General features: G+C 37.6%; 2 protein-coding genes across 4 annotated transcripts in view; one reads left to right on the plus strand and one right to left on the minus strand.

Annotated features, from left to right (window-relative positions):
- LOC109036183 (lipase 1) overlaps nt 1–4,718 on the plus strand; it is a 30,385-nt gene extending 25,667 nt beyond the window's left edge. Inside the window, exons 7-8 of the mRNA XM_019050162.2 lie at nt 76–221; nt 952–4,718. Coding sequence (XP_018905707.2) covers nt 76–221; nt 952–1,305 — 500 coding nt within the window. The 3' untranslated portion in view covers nt 1,306–4,718. The remainder of the gene's footprint in view (nt 1–75; nt 222–951) is intronic.
- A 699-nt stretch (nt 4,719–5,417) lies between these two features.
- On the minus strand, nt 5,418–22,036 carry LOC109036330 (lipase 1). 3 transcript variants are annotated; one of them, XM_072298585.1, is made up of 8 exons: nt 21,216–22,036; nt 13,866–14,049; nt 13,281–13,395; nt 9,745–9,991; nt 8,606–8,758; nt 7,806–7,890; nt 7,046–7,191; nt 5,418–5,592 (listed from the first exon to the last, which is right to left on the minus strand). In XM_072298585.1, the coding sequence occupies exons 1-8, from the start codon at nt 21,417–21,419 to the stop codon at nt 5,437–5,439; spliced, it is 1,290 nt and encodes a 429-aa protein (XP_072154686.1). In that variant the 5' UTR covers nt 21,420–22,036; the 3' UTR covers nt 5,418–5,436. The 3 variants fall into 3 exon arrangements, with proteins under 3 accessions (XP_072154686.1, XP_072154689.1, XP_072154687.1); XM_072298588.1 differs by having other exon boundaries at nt 13,866–14,015; nt 21,216–21,356; XM_072298586.1 differs by having other exon boundaries at nt 13,866–14,081; nt 21,216–21,355.
- Nucleotides 22,037–25,316: the final 3,280 nt, after the last annotated feature.

Below are 25,316 nucleotides of genomic sequence, written 5' to 3' on the forward strand. Positions count from 1 at the left end.
ATCAGCAGTAAGTTCTGCGCATTCTTGACGAGCCCCCATCTATCATTAATTCGTCTAATTTCTTGTCTTTTATAGGTCGTTTTCGCGAATTCGACTATTATAACGTCAAGAAGAATAAAGCTCACTACGGTGTGTCGAAGCCACGAGATTACAATATTACCAACATCTCAGCCCCTGTTTTCTTCTTCTACGGAGCCAATGATGTTATAGCTTCACCAATTGTGAGTATTCCCTCAATGAGGCAACTTTCAATCACGAGATTCAAAAGTAGGCTCATCGTAAATAATGACGTTTAACTGAAAATATCAACAAAGTATACATTTTTACGTTTCTCCGGGCTACTAGTATAGTTCAGAAACCATCCGTAAAGTAATGTAGATCGAAGGTGAGTCAGAGACAAGTTTGACAATGTCAACTCAAACAATTCAAAATTTGTATTCTGTTTCTATCAAAAGATTTCGGAATTTCTGTATTTTTGCATTCTATTTTTGGAAAAATATCCGTAAGAAGTCATTTACTGATGTTTTTCCCCACCTTTAACTTTAAATTATCTTGAAAAAAGGAGGGAAAAAAGAAACCACATGACGAAAACTTGCCTTCGTGCTAACTTTTTAGTTTTTTCCTTCGGTGGTCCACCTCTCTACAAAATTTTGCGATGAACTTTTTGAGTAGTGTTATGCTTCGCATCAATAAAGACCCGAATGAGCACAACATTTTTCAAATACTTTTTTGACCTTTTCTTCACCGATGATTATTTTACTGGAAACGTTACTTTTAACTTTACTTACTGGCGTAACTTTTCAAAACACACATATGAAGTGTGGTGACTCTGCAGTGATTTCTGAGAAATTGAACGCATCATTCTATCCTCATGACGAATCTCTCAGTCTTCTACTCAAGAATGACCGTAATTACCTTTTTTTTTATTTGCATTTTTTTTTCTTGTTGCAGGACATATACAAACTGTATCGAATGTTACCAAATCCAATTGGGATCCAAAAAATTGAAGACCCCGATTTTAACCATCTTGATTTCACCATGGGTCCAACCGCTGCCAACCTCGTCTATAAGAAAACTATTAAAATTATGGATAAATATTCTAATTCTTCGCAAGCATTACTCTGGCGGCAAAATCGAGTTCTGCGGAAGACACCAGAAATTGCAGAAAAATTAGAAAGTTCCCCCAAACTTCCCTCGCCTACAAAATCAAGTCCGGAAGCACCTAAAAAAACTCCCCTGAAAATGACCCGTGGCCTCAACTCTAGGAGAATGAGGGGTAGAAAATTCTCCTTCAAATTAACCTGAGCTCGGAGAAGCTATAAGCTCATCCCCAAACTGAACTTTTGGCGGGAGTAGCGAGCAATGATTCGCAATAAAACGATAAACTTGTCGCGAGGTGCAAGTTTCGCGAACCCAATGATGCGGAACAGAGATCAAACACGGTGATAACTGTAAAATATTTGATATTTACGAGACGTCCTGATACGCTGTACAAAAGGAAAATTTACAGCCGACATTTCCAAATATTTTAATTTTTTTTTTATTTGCCAAGAAACGAGTTCTGAAGTGTGTCTCCGTGTGAAGATTGAGTGTGTGTTCCGATGTTCATACTATGTATCGTCGAATTTAATTCATTTCCATAGTCACCGTCAAATTACGATAATTCAAGTGCCTCAAAACATTGAATTGACTTGTTGCAGTGAAAAGGAGACGATTCGTTCTGTTTCAAAGTTGAGGCTCTTGGATGAGTTTAACATGCGTATTCGCAATTTGTAAATAGAACGGGTAGTCAGGACTTTCTGTCAAGTTCTATTGCTCGTAAAAATGTTATCATTTCGCCCTAGCGACAAAACAACTGAACTGAACGCAAGATTGGATATCAACGGCTAAATTAAGACAGCCTTCGATAGGACCATTCTCAAAGATTGCATGGAGGCACGTGAAATTGTATCTTCCAGTTTTGAAGGCGCTTATATACTCCGGTGATATGATGCGCGGATTATGCGGAATGATTAGTATCTTTTCTTTGCAAGCCACGCATACACAAAACAATTTATTAAGACTGATTAAAAGCATGAGATGAAAAGTTAGTAATATTTCGATTGGAATGGAATTTTTGAAGAACCACCCATTCACCATTTTCATTCCAAGTCTTTGTTACCAATTCTTTTTGAAAGAAATGTAGAAGTTTCATCTGATATTTTAAACTTTGATTTGCATTGAAATTAACATTTCAACGGATGCTCTATGTTTTATCTAAGGTATATTGGAGGGAGGAATAGTCTGTTATACAGGACCTCGAATCTAATTGGTGACAATTGTTCCTTCTCCTTGCTTTCCAAATTCATTGGATCAGATATTAGCTACGGCAAACAAAGCTTGTCAATTAATACCACGAAGTTTTAAATTATTGAGTCCTAACAGCTCCTTGCCACTTTTTCATAGTAACGCTTCTGCTGGATCCTAATCCTTTAGAATGGTTATACTTGCAATACAAGATAGATTTAAGCGTCGAATTTTTCATGTGTGGATAATTTATTTGTTGAGATTTTTTTATCATAAGGATGCAGGAATTTTAAACAAAATATCTTATATGAACAAGCTGAAGACAAAAAAAACCTCATCCTCTAGAAAAACGAGTGGAGCTTTAAAGTTTGATATTTTTCATTTTGAAGTTGTAAATATTTTTAAGTACTGTAAAAATTAGTAAAAAGGAATGACGCCGTAAAGTAAAATCTCAGATAATCGCGGAAGACGGTGCTATAATGTCAGAGGAAACCACTTTGTCTTTTGAAGAAGAGACCCCTTTAATATGTCTGGAAGAGTTACCTGTTCTACGTAAAGGAAGAAATTTACGGAAATATTTAATTTTAAAACAAAAAATACTCAACTAGCGTGTACATATGTTACCAAGTAGCCCGTTAAGGTACAATCCAGAGTATCTGGGACGACGACTTTGTTCTCAGGATAAGATTCATCGTACCTTAACGAAACCAATGTGATACGAGACTGTACAAATGTGTAACATAATTTATATATAACTACCCTCCGAGCTTAAGAACATTTAAAATTGTGCTTAATTTATTTCAATTATGATCCTGCTCAATTTGACCTGAATTTTTAGTTATGTATGTTAATTTTACGCGTCAATTTTGTTTTTCACTCGAATTATCAGAGATGATGATATGATGAAGCGCCGATTTGCAAAAGCTGCAATCTCATTCTGCTGTCTAATAATTGGAATTTATTTTAATTTAAATTATTAGTTATATTGAATAACAGTGAGCCAATCCCTGCGTACTTTCTCAAGAACTCTCTATTTATTAGCGCGAAATTAATGACAGTAGCAAGAAGTTATATTGTCTACTCCTTTTCATCCATTACTCCTAAACATCATTGCAGCTACCAAATTTTTAGACGGCGGAATGGGGCTGTGGCCTTTAACCTTCGGCAGTTTAAATGTTGTATGTATAAAACATGTTCCTAATAAAAGGTTTCTTTTTCTCGTGATAAAACGCTTCTCCCTTTCATTTGCTCATGAATTTTAGGAATTTTTCTTGCTCCTGAAATCTTTGGATTTACTCGGTGCTGGCATCGAATAAATACTTTCTTTGGTCACGAAAAAACTTTTATATCACAAATAATTTAAAACTAGAGCCTCACTCTGTCAATGGCTCATTGTTGTCATGAAGTTCTCGCCAGGGTGTGAGATTTTCAATTTTAGTGGATTAAAAGCGACAAAATCGCTTTTACATTCAAAAGAAAGCTCAAAAATCGCAAAAAAGCTAAAATTTTACCCTTGCCAGAACTCTGGAACTTTCTCATTCATATGAAGAGCTCGTCGAAACCGCTCTCTGGTCCAGTCGAGAGATGATACGTAAAATAGGATTCTATTCGATGGCGAAGCAACGACGAATCAGCCAATCAACGACTGCCGTCCTCTGTTAGAAGGCGGTAATGAAGAAAATTAGTTTTCCATGAGGAAAGTTTAACATTCCCAGCTAAAAAAGGCATCCTTAGACCCCATAATGAAAATCTTGTAAACTTCAGTGTTGATGCTGTTAGGTCCCTCTACATAATCGAACGAAATATTGAAACTTACGGCTAAGCTCATAGACAGCCTTCAATGCGAGTATTCTCAAAGATTGCGTAGAAGCACATAAAATTGTATCTCCTCTGTTTTGAAGGCGCTTATTTACACTCCATTAATATGATGTGTGAAATGATGTGTAAAAGGATGTGTTCATTTTCCTCGTAAGTCACGCATATATAAAAAGCACTGTCATCCTTTGCACGGAGGCGGGGACGAAGACATTTTGTTTTCAATGAGGAAAGTTCAACAATTCAAGCTAGAAAAGTCATTCTCAGACCCTAAACTGAAAATCTTTTAAACTTTACTATTGACAGCCGTATTTCTTGCTTTTTGTATAGAAGAAGAGTACAGTAAAATTACCAATTCTAGCGCCCGACCAAGTGGGTTGTATTGTGCAAAAAGGAATCAATGCATTCCAATTCCTTTGGCATTCCGATGTCGCTAAGATTGTACAACTTTTTATACACTGGGAATATAAACTGATCATCTAAACAAGTTTTAACTTTGCTCTCAACAATCTATAAATTCAAGACGAAAATGATCTTGGTAACTTTGAATTGTTGCATGGTTCGCAGTAATTTTTTGCAAGATAATGTGTGTTGCACAATCCCAGCAACATCGGAATGTTCTTGGTTGATTTTTGCAGAACAAAATCCTAGTTTAAAACCCTATTTTTCTGTTTGGTGGACCACTAGCCAAGGAACACATTTAAGCATTCTTACAAATAGATTTGTCCCTTAAAATTTTACGTAAGAGCACGATTTGTGCAACATAAATTGCCACAGTCAATTCCTAACCAAGATATTAACGTTTTAATGTAGCACCACTTGCAAACAATTTTAATATCCCGCTCACAAAAAACAGGAATCCACGTGAATCAAATCGCGCACTATTCTCAATCAAGCATTGTTCCTTCCTGTCGTGTATTGTTGAAAGTGTGAACAACTTACAACAGCTGAACTGAAGCTCCGAGACTTGTCATAGACTGTAACAGTAATTACGTTAACATGCGATTAAACTCATCAAGTTTTTTTTGTTAGTTGGATTTATGCACAGAAAACCGTTAATATCTTGTTTATGAGTCACTTTAAATAATTTTCGTTTTATCAATAATGTTCTATGTGAAACTTTTACGGAAAAACATTTGTAAGAATGCTTCAATTTGCACATTGTCTAGTGGTTCATTGTCATTGGCGAGGAGTATCATGGAAGTATCGTGGAAGATGCCTCCTTGATAATTTGCATTTCACGAACTATTCTGCGGATTCTCATTTCTATGTGAACTTATTGAGGTTTGAGTTTCGGAATGAAAAAATAACAAGGCTTTGGTTCATTTTTTTCTTTTATAAGCTCAGAGAATTCATCATCTTTATCATTTTTCTATAAATTAATTTATAAGCTTTGGGATCGATTGTAAAGTCGATGTGATTAAATAATGTGTCTTGAACGAGGTGAAGTCCTATAGGATTCCGCAACTGTGTATATAATTTTATCACATCCTGGAACAAAAACACAAGTACAAAATAAATAAATACAAATAAAATAAATAAAAACAACAGAGTGATAGCAAAAAATATAAGATTTTTCTCTACTAATTTTTGACGTGGGTTTTTTTTAAAAATATTGAAGCTTCGAATTTTGTTTTTCACCATAGCATCATTGTTACTTCTTTATAGTTCACCGTGGGATGTCACAAAACTTCTCTCCTTGAGGACTCAATTCTCTTCATAATTTGGACTCATGGAAGTGTTCATTTTAATGGACACAACTATATTTGTATAAGCGTTCCCCCTGATTACCACGATCAAGAGGTCCAACATCTACAAAAACTTCACGCTCTCACAGCTTTCATTCACCACGAGGTCCTACTTTAGCCAATACAGTACGCCCATTTGTGATTTTTATGACTTAAAAATATGGATGAGGCTATTCGTCGTACGGTACCGACGGATAAATGGCTATTCGTCGGTACCGTACCGATGAATAAATGGCTATTCGTCGGTACCCGCATCGGCGACATTAATTAATAAAAATGTGTTGTCAAGCCTTGGTCCGAATGGACAAGCAAACGCCATCTATGGTGCTCTGTTGTAATTACACGGAGATACTAAGTGCTACAAATGTACAACTGTTGTCAGTTGTGTAGCTGCTCTACGGCTTGCGAATCTTCAGTATCTGTCGCTGCCCTAACTAACAACGATCATAGTGCAGAGAGCTATTCCACCACCAGCGGTTCTTCGGTTTCTGTTGCTGCCCCAACTAACAACGATCATAGTGCAGAGAGCTATTCCACCACTAGCAAATCTTCGGTTTCTGTTGCTGCTCCATCTGACGAAAATGTCAGTACAGAGAGCTTCACGAAGCTAAAATTTAAGAGTAAAGTCATTCACGAGGGCGACCCAAACTGCCAGCAAGACAACTTTGTTCCTTTAATCGCACCGTTGCCGACCGACAATCTGTGGAAAATCCCCCCGAAAAACGAAAACGAAAGAAAACACCTGCGAATGAAACTAAAGGCCCCACCACCCGAACAAAGAACGTTCTTGATGATTCTTTTGACAGAGTAGTACATTTCAGTATTATAATGATTCATTTGACAGTGAAGTAATTTTCAGTATTATGATTATTTATTTGACAGAGTAGTACATTTCAGTATTATGTGAGAGTATTAAATACATAAAATTAAATTTGGAGAATATTTCTTTACAACTCGTGTTGGGTTTTTTTTCCATCTTTCACCCAATTTTTAGCTCTTAACATCCATTATTAAGAATCATATCTTTAATATAATTTACGTACTAAAATCAAAGTACGGTACCGACGAATAGCTATTTATTCATCGGTACGGTACCGACGAATAGCTATTTATTCATCGGTACGGTACCGACGAATAGCCATTTATCCGTCGGTACCGTACCGACGAATAGCCACTTCGAAAAATATTATAATTACCACAGGAACTGAAACAGCGTCATTGGCAGCATAATAAAATTGCACTGGAACTGTGATCGCTGAAACGTTGTACTCAGGTGGTCGTGCCGTTCCGTATCGCAGATAATTCCTTTTCATGTCATGCGAATCATAATTGCAAAATCTCCCTGAGAAAAAATACACAATCTTTGAATGAACTTACACTGTGTTACATAATTTTTGTGAGTATTAAATTATCAACGGCAATAGAAGTATATTAGGCTTTGTATATACGATCAAAGAAAGAAAAGCAATTTATGTTTAGATACTTTGCCAATATTTGCCATGGAAGAGTATAATGGCCTGGTCACACGCTCAAATTTCCGTCAAATTCCGATCAAAATGATGACCAAGATGGCGGTCGAGAGTTATCTAGATTGATGAGTAAAATTAATTAAAACAGCGTGTTGATTGAAATAAATATGAAATAAGCACATTTGTGTGGAAATCAGATGAAGGATGAGCCCCACAGTCACATCATCTACCATCAAAGTTTTGCAGGCCGCAGAAATTTGATGGTAGATGGTGCGCACCAGTCACCATTTGATCAGAAATGGATTGGTATTTGAGCGTGTAACCAGGACATAAAGGAGGATTTTATCAAATTATATTCAATTTAAACAAGTATCTATCATTCGATTCATATGGTCCCCGTAAAGCATTCTCAAATTACGACGGGACGGTATAATTATTCGGATAAACATCTAATTCGCATCATTTAAATGACCAATTTTAAACGAACCTGATTTCATAAGCTGAGTATAGTGGTTGAAAGCTTTCACAGAAGTTCCGGCAGGAATATGTGCTGTTACAACATTATAAATAGTCTGTAACGTCAGAAACAAAACAAAAAATTGTATATAAAATTAAATAGTGATGCCCGAGTGTTGATGAATACTTACAAAATTACAAAAAAGGTACCGCATGTGGAAAAAAAACTATTTTCTACTATTAAAACACATGATATCTATAGAAATCCGCAGATTTTTACAGTTTCAAACTTTACGGTTGATGCATAAAATTGTATTCGTGTATAGCAATTAGGGCTTGAAGATACCCTGAGACTTCTCTCAGAAATTCACATGATTACCACTGGACCGCGTTAAACAGAAAGGAACCAAGCCACATCAGCTATTGCCAAATTTAATCGGGCAATTTAATTTTTTACATGAAAACGGTTGTGCGGATTTTTGTGCAAATTTCAGTGAATTTTCTCCATAATACAAAGCAAATCCCTGAAAATTTTCAATGGAATCTGCATAGACGTTCTCTCGTAAAAAAATGTAATTTCCCTGTTAAATTTGGCAATAGCTGATGTGGCTTGGTTCCTTTCTGTTTAACGCGGTCCTACTGATGTTGCGGTGCATATCGCTGTGTTGGAAAAATGTGGGGGAGGGGGGGGGGTGCGACACCTGACCGCTTCGCAGTTTAGGCCCCCGCCTCGCTTCGCGCCTCAGACGTTTATGCGTTACGTATTACTCTTATGATTTAGAGTAAAATATGATTTGCGGGTTTGAACTTCTGGAATTGACGAGAACCTACCTCGTTTCTCAAAACGTTGCTAAATCCGAAGGAACAATGGAGAAATAATTTACAAAGTCTTTCCGTGCTAGGATTCATTGTGCAGAAATCACGGATGGACTCCGCATCCTGATCCACCAAAAAACCTCCGTGGTTCGTCTTGTGCATAAACTCCTGCAAAGAAGGAAAAATATCGTATGAAGTTAAATTTCAAGCACCTCATCACGATATTGTTTGAAAAAATAAAATAAAAAATAAATGATTGGAAAAGAAATGAGTGAAAAAATGTTTTAAAAAAATAGAATTAAAAAGTCTAAACCAGGTGAATAAATGCCTGAATCAGAGCAAGAATATGTAATCACATTTTGAAAATATTATAACATGAACTTGAGGTGGGTACAAGGATCATCGTCACAATTCGATCGAAAAATGAAAACACAATTCAAAAAAACGATGTCGACGTAAAAATGTTTTTTTTTTTTCTTCTTCTTCAAGGATTTTTAAATTTTCGAACGAATCAATGTCGTTGGAATATATGTCGATTGAATTGTGTTTTCATTTTTCGATCGAAGTGTTTCGATGTTTCTTGTACCCACCTGAACTTAATATACAAATTTAAAAAGAAGAAAATATGTGGCCTAACTACTCAACAGCAAATAACATTTGCAGGGAATGCCAACGTCTCCACTTTTAATTGTCCCTCCTTCAAACTGTTTAATTTCCCCGTCATTGCCTTCCTTTTCCTCCGTACCGTCTTTTTCTCAGGATTCTTCCATTACACACCCTTCTTATTTTTAAGGAAAGTCTAGTTTTGTCGTGATGCTTTTTATTTGGCACAAATTCTGCAGTGATTCAAACCAATGTAATCGAAACCAATTTTCCCTTAACATTTTAGTAGATATGTACCCCCAGTTCATGATAAATAGTAGGAGTTGGACAAAATTCCAGCATGAACTAGATTGCTTAAAAGTTTATAAGATTTTTAAATTTTTTATTTGATTTGCATTGTAGATCTCTCACAGCAGTTAGTAGACTTACATATTTGTTTATCATATCTGAAGAAATATTCACTTAAAATTGAAATTATTTAGGGATTTATTATTAAAATTATTTCAACACTCTCAAGCCCAATAAATGTAGATATTTTAAATTTTACTTACGGATAAAGCCATCTCAACAGGCGCCAGAATTTTCCAGAAGAAACTGGCCGAGTTACCCCAGTATCCAACAGGTGACAGCGAGAAGTGGGCGACAAATTTTTTGTTGTAACTGGGCATTGACGAGGTAAGAACGAAAAAAGTGGTGGTGCCCATCGAATGACCAATGTGAAATAGTTTCGGTCGCCCTGTTCGGTGTAACACATAGTCCACCATGGCCGGTAAATCTCGTTTTCCCATCTCATCCCAGCTGAAAAACCAGGTTATCAAAATATAGTCGAATTTGAAGAGAAGAAGCGGGATGACTGAGTTATTGCAAGTTTTACAAGATTTATTAGCAAATTATATCTGTAGAATAGTGTCTCAAATTTGAAGACTACAATCCCACTTAAAATGAAATTTAGCGGAAATATACAGCAGAGTAAATGTTGTTTCCTAGGATCTGTATTTAATAACGTTTAGCATGATTTTTTTTACTTCATTAGCGGAAAAAGTGACTTGATTCTAACAGAGATATGCTTAAATTTACCGCAGCGCAGAGAAGATTTCTTTATGAATTATAATAAAGAAAATAATGCTTGTTTAAAGAGGAAGAGATACTTATAAATAAAATAAAATAAAATCTTCGTTACGGCATACTCAAGAATGTTTCTGCCTAAATCAAGTCACTTTTTTCTCTAATGAAATTCAAAATTTATACTAAAAGTTATTTAATATGGATGGTTGGACTTCGTAAGTTTTTGGGCAACCGCTCTCTTTTTGTGCTGTAGTATCTTGATTTATTTTGCGAGTAAAGCTCCGTGCTATTAATGTATGAATGTCATATTCAATAAGTTGGAGCGCCTTCAATTTCGTATGATACTGTGCAAAACCTTGGTTGCGAAACAGTTGCTTGAAGTGCCGCGGCGCGGCGCGGCAGGCGAGGAGGCGTCCAGCGCTACACGCGCATTGGCGCCTACAAACCCAACAGGGATACCTCACGCAGTGCGCAATGCGTGAAGTATCTCTGTTAGGTTTGTAGGCGCCAATCCGCGTTTCGTGCTGGCAGCACGCCGCTCCGCTGCGTTTGACTCCAATATTTAAACTCACGGAGTCAGCGTTTTTCGATTCATGATTTTGAAATGTTTGCACACTCTGCATGGATTATTCTCATCAAAATTGATGGGAAAAAAATACGTATTAAAGGAAAACCCAATGTGTGTTTTGTGAATATTTAGGTGGTTTCGTGTCAAATGTAATGATTTCCAAAGCACTTGAATTTTTTCTTTTACATTTTGTGTTTTGCAGCGTGCTGCAGCGTGGTGTACGCGCAACCAAATGCTCAAAACCGGACGGATTTGACTCTTAAAGATCGATTTACAAATAGGCTAAAATAAAATATTGCGAGCCTTTTGGTTTTTTCCTCTTTTATTCTGGTTTTGTATAATTTCTTTCAAGACAACTTTCTTTCATTGAGATAAATATCAGTACCATCGCTTGGAAAAGGTTTTACAAATGTTTGCCAAGTTTTAAAAATGTAAATATTTTTAAAATGATGTAATACCCCCCCCCCCCCCCCAAAAAAAAATATATATACACATAAGGTAAGTGTTATCGATCAATTTATGGATAGAAATAAAACCAAATATTCACCGATGACAATTAGAAAAGATTAATCAAAAGAAGAAAGCAACATTTCATTTAAAAAATTAGTTACCATAACAATACCTCCTTCTCTCTCAATTTTCTCATTTCAATATTAACAATATAATTTTACACACAGTCTTAGTCTACAGTCATACCAAGTCACTGTTGCTTATTTTACGCGTGGACGTAAACTACTGAACAAAACAGGTGCGCGGACAAAAAATCGTTGACGGAATGTCCGGGAACCGCAAAAACTTCAGTTTGATTCCTGTCATTATCAATTGGATTAAAGTTTGCAATAAATAATTACAATTTCTGGCTCATCCGCAAAAACTATAATGTGCATGTGGAAACTAGTAGCTCACACGTTGTTTATAAACTGAGCCGAAAATTATAGGTCCTTATTGCAAAATGTTTGTAATTTTAATTTGTATATATGAATGTAATTAGAGGCACATTTACATTTTCAGTCTCCCTATCAACGTTCGTTTGTGCGCATAAAACACACTGTATTATTCGCTGAAACCGCAAGACAAAACAAACGCCGTGATTGAGGCGAGTCTGCAATGCAAACTCTGATGTATTGCTTGTTGCGTGTACTACTGTTTCAAGGCGATATTTAGAGAATCCTTTTTATCTATTCCTCGATGGATGGATTCTCTGCTGTTGATACGACCGACGACTTACAATTAGCACATATTTTAATTGTCATAGCTCCTCGCCAGTGGCGTGGTATGCTTTGCGATATGTCGATTGATCTGCCATTTAAACCTATGGAAAAGGATCGATAAACAGAATGTTTGTAACGAACACCTTAAGAATCGATTCTTTACCGTGGCTTCAATTGGGTAAAAATCGATAATCGATCATTCACGTCTCCGCACTGCCCCTCGCATTGAGCGATCTTTTCATATATAGTTGGTTAGTTAGTTAGTATATTTTGAGACGTTCAGCGTCACAGGCTATTAACGTCTTTACAGAGAATTTTGAAAATGGGAGTGTATACGAAAATTTATAGTTTGACTACTATTTGAGGTTCATGTACGGAAGTTTCATATCATTTTATTTTACTCAGTCTATCTTCATTATTTACTCAATCTATCTTCATTATTGAACAACCTGTAACCACTCGGAATATTTACTTTGAGATATTTTATTTTATTTTCTATCGAAGCAAATTAATCGAACGATTAACGCACAGTTGCAATGTAGACGAATTTAAGTTATGACAGTGTGTTCGAGTAGAAACCAGTTAAAATCTCTCTATTCAACTATCCTGCTGTCAACCACCTGCATTTCTTTCTTCGTCAGGTTACTTAATCTCAATAACATTCCGGAAGTTACGATTCATACATGAGTTTGTTGATCTTTTCCTAGACTATGTCTGGTTTCCATTCTTATCTTCGCATATGCTCTTCTTGTCGTTACCGACATCTTTATTGACCATTCTCATCCGTGCAGTAAGTTCGCGTTTTGTTTTCAATCGCGACGTAACAATGTAAACAAGACGGCCAACTATGACTACTATTTTCCCGATATCTCACGTTGTCTCAACTTTGCCAAATTGCAAGTTACGGATCTTTGAACGTGTCATCTTGACGTTTTACCATCAAAAGATAATAAATCACTTATCGTTGACATCGCTTTTTCCTGGGACAAATCAATATAGTATTCTATGATATTCTTTTTCCTGTTTTTGAACAACTTTAATCGAGTCTTTCCTGTGCAGTAAACAATTACCGAACATTGAACGAGATGGAAAATTCAGGTAAGACATCCTTTGAGAGATTAAACAGAGAACGCTTCTTTTTTAGTTCTATATATAATTCAAATTTGGAGCAGATCGCCTTATGATGATGAAGTCACCTCCCGTTTAAGAGCAATCCATATAACTATAGTCAAGATATCAATACCTGAAATCCCAATATTCATCTTGATCTGTGCTCAACCAATTGTGTGATTGGGAATAAACATTTCCCCTGAAATTACCAAGCCAAACATCGTAGCCACTATCAAAGAGCTTGAATCCTGTGAAAAAAACAGATGAATTTGTTATTTTTCAGATGGTCGCTACAACTGAATACAAGGGGCATACCGGCATAAGTCGTTTTCATAAAATTGTTCCAAATAATTATGTGCAGGCCACCATTTCAAAAATATAGGGAGGTTGGCTTGCGGAGAATGCATCACTAAAGGAGACGTCCTAAAAGATTTGAGAAACCTGTAATTTTCTTTTGTAATTCCTCACCAAAAAATGTAGGAGAATGCAGAAAACTGGTAGACAATTCACTGCTCTCACAGTTTGAGTTAAATGATGAATAGCTTTTAAAGAAGAGCATTTCCTTGATCCCGATTTTAACTACATACCCTAAGAGTTTAAAACTATCACTGCAGTGAATTTATCATTCAAAATAGTTCATTTTAAGGTACAACAACATTTCTCTTTTCTGGACTCATCAAGCTTAAAGTACTGAATTTATAGTTCCGAAACAACTTACCCAGAGCAGTCTGGGGTCCAGTCAAAAGCCAAGTGAAGGAACTATCTAAAATACCGTGCATAATCAAGACTGGCGGCCTCTTGCTCTTCTTGTTGGGTATCCTATGCAAAGTCAAAATATAGCCATCTATGGTCTGTACACGATGAGTTTCTGCGGGATAGCCGTAATATTTTAGAACTTCAGCCTTTAAAAGCGATTTTAAATTAAATAAGACATCTAGAAGCAGAAGACGGTCGTGCAAGTACTACACACACATGCTGATACAAGTGAAAACACATTTGAAGGCATTGGGTTGGTATAATCCTTAAGGTCACTTCCCAAAACGTCACCACTCTGACGCAAGGGTGTATCTTAGTTCCTACGTGAGCTCTGCTCTTCATATAAATCTACGCTATCCGTGGCTCATGTCGGAATAGAGATGCGCCTTTACGTCAGAGGAGCAACGAAAATAGAAAAATATTTCAGAGACACCGCATAAATAGCCTCCGAACCTTTTACAATGTAGCACATGAGGTTTATTCAAGGATGCGCATGAGGATCACATCTATCTATAATTGGACCATACTTAGCAGAAAGAATCCAAGCGATATCAGCTATTGTCAAATTTAATTGGGGGATTCCATTTTTTACATGAAAACGGTTGTGCGGATTTGTGTGCGAATATCAGTGAATTTTCTGCACAGTACAAAACAATAAATTCCTTAAAAATTTCAAAAAAAAATCTTTCTCTTGTAAGAAATAAAATTGGTCAGTTTTTGGCGATAGCTGATGTATCTTAGTTTCTTTCTGCTAAAAGCGGTACATTTAATGGGCGAAAATTACTGCGGAGTTCTCTATAAAGAAGACTAGGTTCGAAGTAACTGGGCAAACTATTCCAAATAGCTTTCATCAGTCATTATTTGGGTATATCGTCGCCTCCCTAATATAAAGGCGTAACTACACTCTGCAATGAACCCTGTCATCCATACAAATCAATGCTTTTCCGGGTTCATCTCAATGTGTAGTCACGCTCTTGTGTCAGCCAAGCGATGATGTGGTGATCTCGAAGTCCTGTACCACCAGCACCAGGCTTGAATTTTGATCAATCGAGAAATATTGCGATGATTGATAATTATGTAATACTTTGAAAAATTGTTTTGCCTTGACTTTTGATAAATTGAGATAGAGACTTGAAGATTTTTAAGTGCTGCTAGATCAAAGGGATCGACTTTTGGGAAGCCTCGAGATTTCAAAGGGACCTACTCTGAAAAGGGGCTAAACCCTAAGGTTTGTAAAGGTGTTGCGGAGACTTTTAGATTACCTCATAGATAAACGTTTTGGATTAACTGAAATGTTAAATCCACTTTTACTTCGATTGGATTGCTGGTGTGAAGGCTCCAGAAATGTCACTGGAAAAAATATTTTTCTTGAGATATTATTTTGAATTGAACCGCCGTTTCTTGTCGACAAAATTTGATTTCCTTGAGTTACAGAACCGTTGTTCCGCTATCACTTTTTTTTAGCTTAACGCTAAAGAACAAATCAAAACAAAAAAAATGAAACAACTAATGATAAGTTAAATTTACAAGGATTTATCTCAAAAAGACCAAATTATGTCGACAAGAAACGACGCTTTAAGTCAAAATAATATCTTCAGAAATGTTTTTTTCAATGCTGTCTTCAGAACTCTGTGCATGCCGGTCATTTTTTTCTGGCTGTGTTTTTTTTTTCTCCTTTTTATGAGAATGTCAACGGCAAAACTCTCAAAACCTCGTATCTCGGTTTGCGACGTTGCCGACCTAAGTATTGTCAGACTTCATTTTTTAAATATAAAAATACTCAACATCAATTCTTTGAAGCTTCCGTGATTTTTCTTTCCAAGCGGAGCGACTTCCGGAAAAAGCTTCAAGGAATGATGTTGACTTGTTCTCCTTTAAATTAGTAAAATAAGAGGTAGATTTTAAAACACCGCAAACGAGATACGCGGTATAGTTTCACAATCGATATGTAACCGATCACACAGCAAGAGACCTAAAAAACCAATATTTATTATATGTATTCACAATTTCTCAGAGTCTAAACCCTAATTTTATTGCGATAACTCTTACATTAATTGAAAAAAGTCGTATAAATCATTTAGTTCCGTTAATGGTGTAATAATGAATTCAAAGGAAGGTTTTTGGTGATCATTTAAAACCGAGCAGCGCATCAAGGATCATGATCCACATTTCAAGGTATTGGGAATGGCTCATCCATCATTTGACTTGCAAATTTATCGATCTTGTCAACTAATTAACTATCGAACCGAAAACTATCGAATTCGTTTGCGCAACATAAAACTAGAATTCACCGGAACCATTTGTGGTTCATGGTCTACTACGATCCATACGTTGACCAATCCTATTATATGCTCCTCCTTTCAAATATATTTTTCCAAATATTACACACGCAGGCGGAAATTTTACTATGGTACATGAAATTAAATAATTGACAAAAACCAGCATGTAACACATTCTTTAAATTTTAAAAAAGCATTAACACAAAAAAAGCTTTGAAACTGAAAATACCCATCATTTGTCATGCGTGCGTGAATGAGAAGAGATTCTGCAATATGTCATCACAATTCCATTATAGAGATTGTTATTACGGGCGTAAAACTAAGACCTACGTCATTACTGTAAGCTTCTGATAACATTTTGGCAATAAGGTACCCTTTACTGGGTTTTCTTTGTGAAGACAATTGGACATCCCCCCTCAAATCACTGCGAATCAAATACTGGAGACTGGACATCAATTATTTCAAGCCCCCCAAAAAATAGATTACAAATTGATAACCCAAAATTTTCACTGTTTTCATTCTGTAATCAAATTTTACTTTTGCTTGAGTCGAAGCGTTCATTCCAAATTTGAATTCTTTTTATTTTGACACAGAACTAAAAGTTTCCCATCACGCCTGCTTAAACAAAAATTTCATTCAAAATAGCATTATATTCTAACTATCAAACAAATGACGGCTTCAGATAAAGTTTCACTTCAATCGTAAAAATGGGGAAAGAGAGGGGGAAACCAGGAAAATCACTAGATCTGAAGAGCAACATCATTAGATGTAAGCGATTATCCGTCATTTAAGTGAGCAACTTTGTAAAGAAATACTTTATTACTGTACGAATACAGACGTAACACTAACTATGGACGTGAACTAGTTGGACTATTAAGTTGTGTGATAAAGTGACCATAAAGCTATAGTGTAAAGAACTGGAGACTTAAACAGCTCATAGCCGAGCGCTATTTGCTTAAATAGAGTCTCGTCCACGTTTTTTTAGAGAAAATGCCTTTCCAGGGGCAAAGTGAAACCCTAGTCGTCTTTTGTAACTTATGCTTGCATGCTTTAACGTCACACATCCACTAACTTTAACCGAAAATTAATTTGGACCAATACAAGGAATCAAATTCCTGTATGTTATACTTTTAGAAAAGATGATGAAGGGGGGGGGGGGTATTCCAAACTTTTTCAGTGATACTCGGAAAAAATAATCGCACCCTATCTCAAGCATAATAGTAACTCTTTATTGAAGAATAGAAAAATTAAAGAGGAAACCTCTCGATAAGTCAGTTTATATAGTTTGCAACCGCACTCACAATCTAATTTAGAAAAAATATGAGCATGTATCCAATATTCGATTCCCATTTTCCAATTATCTGCAAAGGCTTCTTTTTTTCATGGGCTTTACCGGCAGAACTGAAACGGAACCAACGCGACTGGGCGTTTCTTTGATTTTGGGCGTTTGAATGAAGGAAGAGCGTATGCCTTTGCTTCTCTAACATTGGGTCTTAATAATGTAGACGACTGAAAAAACTTACGAGAGCTCTTTTTTTTACTACGAGGAACCAGATTCTCATAGCCAAAGGCAACCAGGACGACCGCTCAAGAGATGGGCACAGAGCTGCCTTTCATCCCCGGAGGACCATTAAGAGTGATCTCTCTCATCACCATCACACGGAGAAAAAAACTTTGTGCGTGGGACCCGAAGTTTAGGTCATATGGATCTCCGAAATTTTCAGATTGAGCATCTGAACACTTAAGGTCCAGCTGCTAAGGTTTGGATCACATCTCAAACTTCAGTTCTTACATCTGAAGTAATTCGGTTTTCACAGCCAAAAACCTTCGGTTCTCACATCCGAAAAACTTTGGTTCTTACATCTGAAGTACTTCAAAACTGAAGTTTCAGATGTGTGATCCGAACCTCGACGGCTAGACCTAAAGTGTTCAGATGCTCAATCTAAAAACTTCAGAGATCCATATGACCTTAACTTCGGGTCCTACGCACGAGGTTTTTTTCTCCGTGCATATTTTACTAATTTAGAGGCTAGACAAACAGGGTCACGGCCCTAGTCAAAAGTTAGTAGAAGAAGAAGAAGAAGAACCAGATTCTCAGGAATATAGTCAAATTTCCTCCTTATCCAAATAATAAATCCCAGGCGAAGGTTTCATGATGCTTGAAACCACTCGATAATTTTGGGTCTGCGTGACAAGGCAATTTGTTAAAGATCGATCTGGGACACTTGATAATCAATTATCTTCAGACAGCCCATCAACGAAAATCCGCGATTGGTTGTTCTCGCCAGTGGCGTGGCGTGCTTTGCGATATACCGATTCATCGGTCATTTAAACCTGTGGAAAAAGATCGATTTATAGGTTGTTCGCAACGAAGACCTTAACAATCGATTCTTTACCATAGCTTCAAATGGAGAAATATCGAAATCGATCATCGACGCCTCGCCACTGGTTCTCACACCGATAATCGTGCCCGTGCTCTTGTTTTGTCGTCCTTCTGACGTGGAAGGGTAACTTCATTTCCGAGTGAGCCCTTATGTCCATATAACTCCACGCTTCCCGGGGCTCACCTACCCTGAAATAAAATTCTCGGCGTTTTTACCAAGGTCCGTTGGTACCTTTACCATCTCACTTTTTTTTACCAATTATTGGTAATTTTACCAAGACAGACTGGTAAGCTTACCTAAAAACCGGTATTTTTACTGTTTTTCTCAGGTAAGAATACCATTTTTATTGGTAATCAATTCCCGGTAACTTTGCCATTTTATCTCGGTAATTCTACCACAGTCGATAAAAAAATATTGGCGTTTTTAACGGGGTCCAGTAAAATTATCGAGAAAGTCAATAATTTTACCGAGATTTCTCGGTAAAATTACCAATTCCATAAATGGTAATTTTACCAAGAAAAAACTGGGATCAAATAGAACCCTGAATTCTTAGTATAATTTTACCCTTTTCCAGTAAATATACCGAGATTTTTTTTTCAGTGTAGAAATTGAAATACCCCCTTACGTCAGAGGAGTGATACTTTGAGATGTGATGCAATGAGTGAGACACCCGAAAATGTAGGTCTGGATTTGCCATCGGTCTTTAATAATCAGTTTGTTTCTTCGGAGTTTAGTTTGTGTTTTTAAAGAGTGTGATTCAATTCAAAAAGCTGATCTCTCAGACTCAGAAAACTGAGGTTTTGATAAACACACTAGGAAAAATGGGGTTTAGACGGTTACCAGATTCCTGCCTTCGTGTGAATACAAGGGAATCTAGTAGCCGGTGCCTGATGTTCAGTATTGTTGATCATACGTCTGGTGAACTCTCCTGTAGACATATGCCGTTAACACTACTAGATTTCGTTGTCCAGTTCAAAAGTTCGAATAAGATGGGGGAAAAAACACTTATTGGTGTTTTTGATTACCAATCTGTGTTTTGTTTCTATCATATAATGGTGACTTCGTGTGACTTTTCTATAATATGCGGAAAACTGAGCTATACGACAACAGTTTTTCGCACGAACTTCAAGATTTAGAAAATGATTAACCCAGTGTTCCTGTTCATGTTTTCTCACCTCGGCGAATTTTTCGAGCAGTAATTTTAAACAGATGCAACCTTGATAGGTACTTTAAATTTAGTATGAGTATTTTTGTAACTTTTTTAAGCGTGCCAGTAGGGCTCGCTTTTTGAAATCACTCGGATGTACCATAGTACAGCACACCGATCAACCAATGCTATTCAACGGGCCGTCCAAATATTTTTTTCCTCGGACCCGTTTTCTTGTCTTTGAACCATTATACTGTCAAGCCCTGATGGTCTCTTACCAAAAAACCGAATGAACTGCTAATTGGGAACCCTTGAGAACATTTTCCTGTCAAAACCGTATTATTTCATTTGACAAAAACCTCATAGAAGCTTTCTTACGCTCGGAGGACTCAACTCTAGAACCTTCTTTCCCGCCAAAACTGTTTAGCCAATGAGCGTCTTGCACTGCAAGTGCAATCTGTGATGAGTCTCGTGACTCTTTCTACCATGTACTAACCGTGGCCTTTGCAGAAATCCACTCAAACCACTGCAGTTATCTCCCGATATAGCTTTGGGTGTCAGGTTTCGAGCAAGGCAATAAAAGACGGCGAGGAGAGGGTCGCCTCGTCGAACCTATTATCTTCCACGCCCGATTAACCATTTACCGTGACGCCAGGATCCACCAAATTTTCACAAAAATTGTTTTCCGTCTATTTAGCGAGTTTTTCCTTACTTTCCGTTAAAGTACAAATAAAAAGAGACCTCATTTGTAAAAATCGGCCGAATAGGAGAGAAGTTACAGTTCGAAATCCAAAGAGATTAACTCAACGCGATTTCGATGCACGTGGCAGTTCGCCCAAATCACGGTCGTGCGAAATGCCGCATATCAGCTTAAAATCAAGATAATTGGACGGAATCTTTAAAATCAATTTACATTCAACGTTCATGAATCAATATTTTCTCCCAAATTTAGCAAAAAGTACCAATTGATGCAAATAACAAAGACGTGAAAATAGTAGGTATGTGTCCAACATTTTAGTTATTCGGCACGCTTTTCCAACATATTCATGTTGTTTGTTCAACAAACAACATTGTTTTATGTTCTCATAACATGTCCTGCCGTTTTTAGTCATTTTAATAATGTACTGAGTCTATAATTCAAACGTAAAATAATTATAGTACAACACATACTGCGGGAAAAAAGTATTCAACATTCCGACTCCTAGTTAACTACAAAAGAACAGCAAATCGTTGATCTTTAGACGTAAAAAGTACTACTCTTCAGCTAAGCCCTGTCGCCAGCGGGACTTTAGGGCCTCTCTATAAAATGCGTTACATCCGAACGCACAGGGGAGAAAATATGCATCAGTAAACAGGATCAGCAAAAGATACCATATATCAACGAATCAAGGTATCAGTGTGCTCAAAATATCTATTTTAAGAATTCGTTAATACATTTTTTCAACTTTTTCCAAGTTGAAAGATGTAAAAGAGAAAAAATCAAATGTGTATCTTATGCTTACCGAATCCATTTTCGCGGTTTCTTCCAGTGAAGCACCGCTGACTAGACTAGGTTGTAGGGCAAGTGCCGCAGCACATATCACAAATAAATTCCAAATATTGGGTGAAATACATTCCCGCTTGTCTTCCTCCTCGCCAAAACGCCCTGATGGACACTTCGGCTCCTCTTCCGCCTTATCAACAGCTCTTGAAGTATTCGAATTCATTATGAGGGCAATCCAAATTGCTTTAAGCTCAATTCCGAGATTAAACTTCAGGTATCCATCGAACGGTGAAATTAATTGCTACGATGTCTTTTTCACCTAAAATCGGGGTGCCCAGATAAAATTTGCTCAAACGTAGAAAATCCTGAACACTCAAATTATTTTACTTTTTCCAGCACTGCACCGCATGTTAATCAAAGCACTCGTTGGTCTGAAAGTCGCCAATTCAAGCCATTATCGAGAGACTTTTCAATTTTGAACACTTTCTACATCTGACATTTCTGAAATCAATAATTCCGAACTCCCATCAACACAGCGTTACAAGCACTCGTTAACGCGTGACGTTACAAACTGAATCCTGGAAATCGGCCGAATCTCTTCGCAGCGACCGAAATGAACACGGAACCGATGGGTTTGCGACGACACTGAACAACTAATAAGCCTGAAAAATTAGTGATAGCTGGAGATTAAGTTGTCGGACACGGTCGAAACTTTGCGGGTATTTTGTAAACAAAAACGCTGACGCCGAAATCGGAGTAGCGCGAGGACGCGCTTGGCGAGACTAGAGCTTTGATGGCACCGATCGGACTGATCGAATGCAGTCGCGTGGCTGGCGGAGGAACAATCAGCCGTTTTTAAGGGATCTTCACGGATGGGCGGGGCGCCAGAAAAGATGCATTGATCGATGACGTTTCCCGCAGGGCTCCCGCATCGGAAGTGAACCGCCGCGCAGTGGATCGAGTCAATTAGAAAGGTCGCACATGACAGTTTTTCAGGATGTCTAGTTTTTTTGTTTTTTTTTTTATTTTGGGACATTCCTAATGAAATCTTGATATTTCCAGACTTTTGATGGCTAAATCCTGATTTCATAATTTTTCCAAATCCTGATTTTTTACGGAGAAAAATTAATCACACACAAATCACAAAAAATCGTAAAAATAGCTCGATAAAAAAAATCCGATCGGACGGCTGACTTTCCTCCAATCCTGATTTTACGACCGATTTTTCCTCAAATCCTAATGAAATCGGGATTAAATCCTGATTCAACTCAAATCCTGATCGGGTTTGCCCAGGACCACACACCAATCGCGAATCCAGCCCTAAACCGCACAGTATGGCACAGCCCAAAACAGCACATTTTTTTGGCGGGCAAAACCGCACACACAGCGTAACAGCGTACATGCGAAATTAAACACATGCTTTTACTGCAATAATTTACAACATGGGATCGCGAGGCCAGTTCGAAGATGATAGGAAAAATTGAGTTGTTACGCAAGTATGTGTGCATTATCGCATATTTTCGACGAGAATCGGCAGTATTTTTACGCCTCTGAACCCTCGGTTTTTTTAGTTACTGATATCCTAGCTCAAATACAGGTAGACACTGATCTGAATATTAACTCCTTCCATGAAGAACCGGCGAGCAATAATTAAAGCTGCTGTTAAAAAAAAACAGAACTTTATAAAGAGAATACGCAGTCCTTCACACTACAGAAAAACCTGCAGAAGATTGCGATGACTATGAAGAGAGAGATGAGTCTAAGCTGCTGCGCTTCCTTCGGCACGTTGGCGTTGCCAACGTGCTGCAGGAAGGCTGTAACTGACGCCTACAAACCTAGAGGGATACTTCATGCATTGCGCAATGCGTCAAGTATCATTTTAGGTTTATAGGCGCCAATGCGCGTGTCACGCTGTTTGCCCAGCGGGCAAATCGACGGTGCAAGTCGGCAATCACATAACTCGTTTGCGGTGTCTGAAAATCTCCGCAACTATGTTATTTTTTTGAAGGAGAACAAATGGACATGATTCCTTGCAGTTTTTGCAGAATTTTCCTCGCACATAGAAGAAAAATCACGGCAGTTTTAAGGAATTACCGTTGAGTAGTTTTCCGTTTAAAGAATAAAGTATGAGAGGAAGTCTGCGACGTCGCAAATCGAGTTATGTGATTGCCGACTTTCACCGTCGAAATGTCTGCACAGCCTGTAAATGTCTTCACAGAATATATGAAAGTATGATACAAATACGACAGCGTTGCCAACCAGTCAAAATATAAGGTACGTTCCTTTTCCCTTCTATTGCTAATGATACATCATTGTGTGCGGTTTTGGGTCGTCCCCATTCTGATGGAATCAGGAAAATCTGGAAAAACCTGATGCTAAACACCTTATTTTTTACTAAAACTGCGAATTTTGCTGTTTATTTCGTCACATTTTAAATTTTACGAGGGAACCAATGGAGCCACTTTTGAAATCTCAAAGTTGTGTATAAGCAGAGTCATAAAAGTTTAAAGTTTCTAAATTTTGTCCGACCTCTCCTATTGACTCGATCCACTGTGCGCCAGCACCCCGTTGGGAAACCGTCGGCCAATTTTGACTTCGGAGTATTTCCCACGGCACCTCACGGATCCAGCGGATGCAAGGCGTTTCGTGACTCCACCGTGTCCAGAACGGTGGAAAAATGGGTCCGGTAATTGCCCAGAAAAATGACGACCCCCCCCCCCCCCTCCGCAAGCGTCAAAACATTCATGATCGTCATTCGTCGTATCTGAGACTGAAGAAGGCGACTGCGTTTCTACGCGACAGAATTTCCCCTTTTGCTAGGAGCATCATGGGATTGATTCTACCAAAAATGTCTCTTCTGTATGCAAACAAAAATCAGTCTTTTGAAGAGAAATCCTATCTTATTTTTGTATATATATTACATAGAAAATCCTGTTTTCGTAGAAAAAAACTAAGCAATGTAAGGGGCACTAAGCAATTTTTGAGATTCCCGCAAATACAAAATGGCGGGAATCTCGAATTTGGCAGAAATTTGGACTAAACGAGAGATATTGGAGAGCGCAAAGCGTCTTCTGGAGGTTGGGCCGCGTAGCGACCGGGGCAAAGCTTCCTAGTACTGTTCAAGTATTCAATCACGATGCCGTGACACCGGCACTTAGAATGCATAACATGAATGGGACTAGAGCTAATGAATGCTGATCATTCGACCAAACTAAATAACTGAATTGCCAGCTTGGCTTTAATAGCGTAAAAACTGGATTGAGAACCTCGGCGTTCAAAGTTTTTGCCCAATTTTACGAGCCCAAAGATTTTACCGATAAGTTACATGCTGCAAGCATGCATCGGTCAGCGACCCATGACCGCCCTGCAAGTGGAAACTTTTAGATAGTGACCTTCTAATGCGGCTGTTGAACTTTCGTTTTTTTTATACCTGAGCCACTTCCGATTTTCGTTTAATATGCTCGTGTTCGATACGGATCTTGGCTGCTTACTAGATTGACGTATTTCTGTCAAACGGAACTATGTGCATTAAGGCATGAGCCCTGAGATCCATAAGAATACATGCATAACAGGGCTCACGTCATAATGCACATAGTTCCGTTTGAAAGAAATACGTCCAAATGAGCCACGACACAAGAGCTCCTGAAGTTACATAGAATAGGTTCTCAAACGTGGGCCGTATCCCTCAGTGGTGAGGCGTGAATGATCGATAATCGATTTTTTCTCCATTTAAATTTAAGGTAAAGAATCTATTATTAAGGTGTTCGTTGCGAACACCCTGTTAATCGATCCTTTTCCATAAGTTTAAATGGCATTTCAATCGATATGTCGCAAAGTCCGTCGCGTCACTGATATCCCTCCAGAAATGTTTCATGTGGGTGTTTTCTTCTGTAAACTTCTGCTAATTTTCTTTAATATTGAATTATATTTACTAACTTTTCGCGCTTAGAGTTCTTGAACAAAAAAATTCACTAGCTTCCGTACTGTGAGGTATTTGAGTGTCTTTTGTGCTTCAGCTTTGTAATTGTGACGTAATGAGAATGATTTGTGGGGCAAAAATTCATTTCTGGGGGACGTCTCCGAAGAATAAATGAAGAATTTACAGCACTCTGTCAATTTA

This window comes from Bemisia tabaci, chromosome 3 (assembly GCF_918797505.1).
Source record: "Bemisia tabaci chromosome 3, PGI_BMITA_v3".
Classification (NCBI taxonomy): Eukaryota; Metazoa; Arthropoda; class Insecta; order Hemiptera; family Aleyrodidae; genus Bemisia; species Bemisia tabaci.

Excerpts from the sequence above, each read along its gene's own strand:
- LOC109036330 (XM_072298585.1), bottom strand. The coding sequence starts at position 21,419 with ATGAATTCGAATACTTCAAGAGCTGTTGATAAGGCGGAAGAGGAGCCG. Across the intron at positions 13,396-13,865 it reads TGGACCCCAGACTGCTCTGG|GATTCAAGCTCTTTGATAGT; the intron begins GTAAGTTGTTTC and ends TTTTTTTCACAG. Across the intron at positions 9,992-13,280 it reads GATGAATATTGGGATTTCAG|CTGGGATGAGATGGGAAAAC; the intron begins GTATTGATATCT and ends CTGGTTTTTCAG.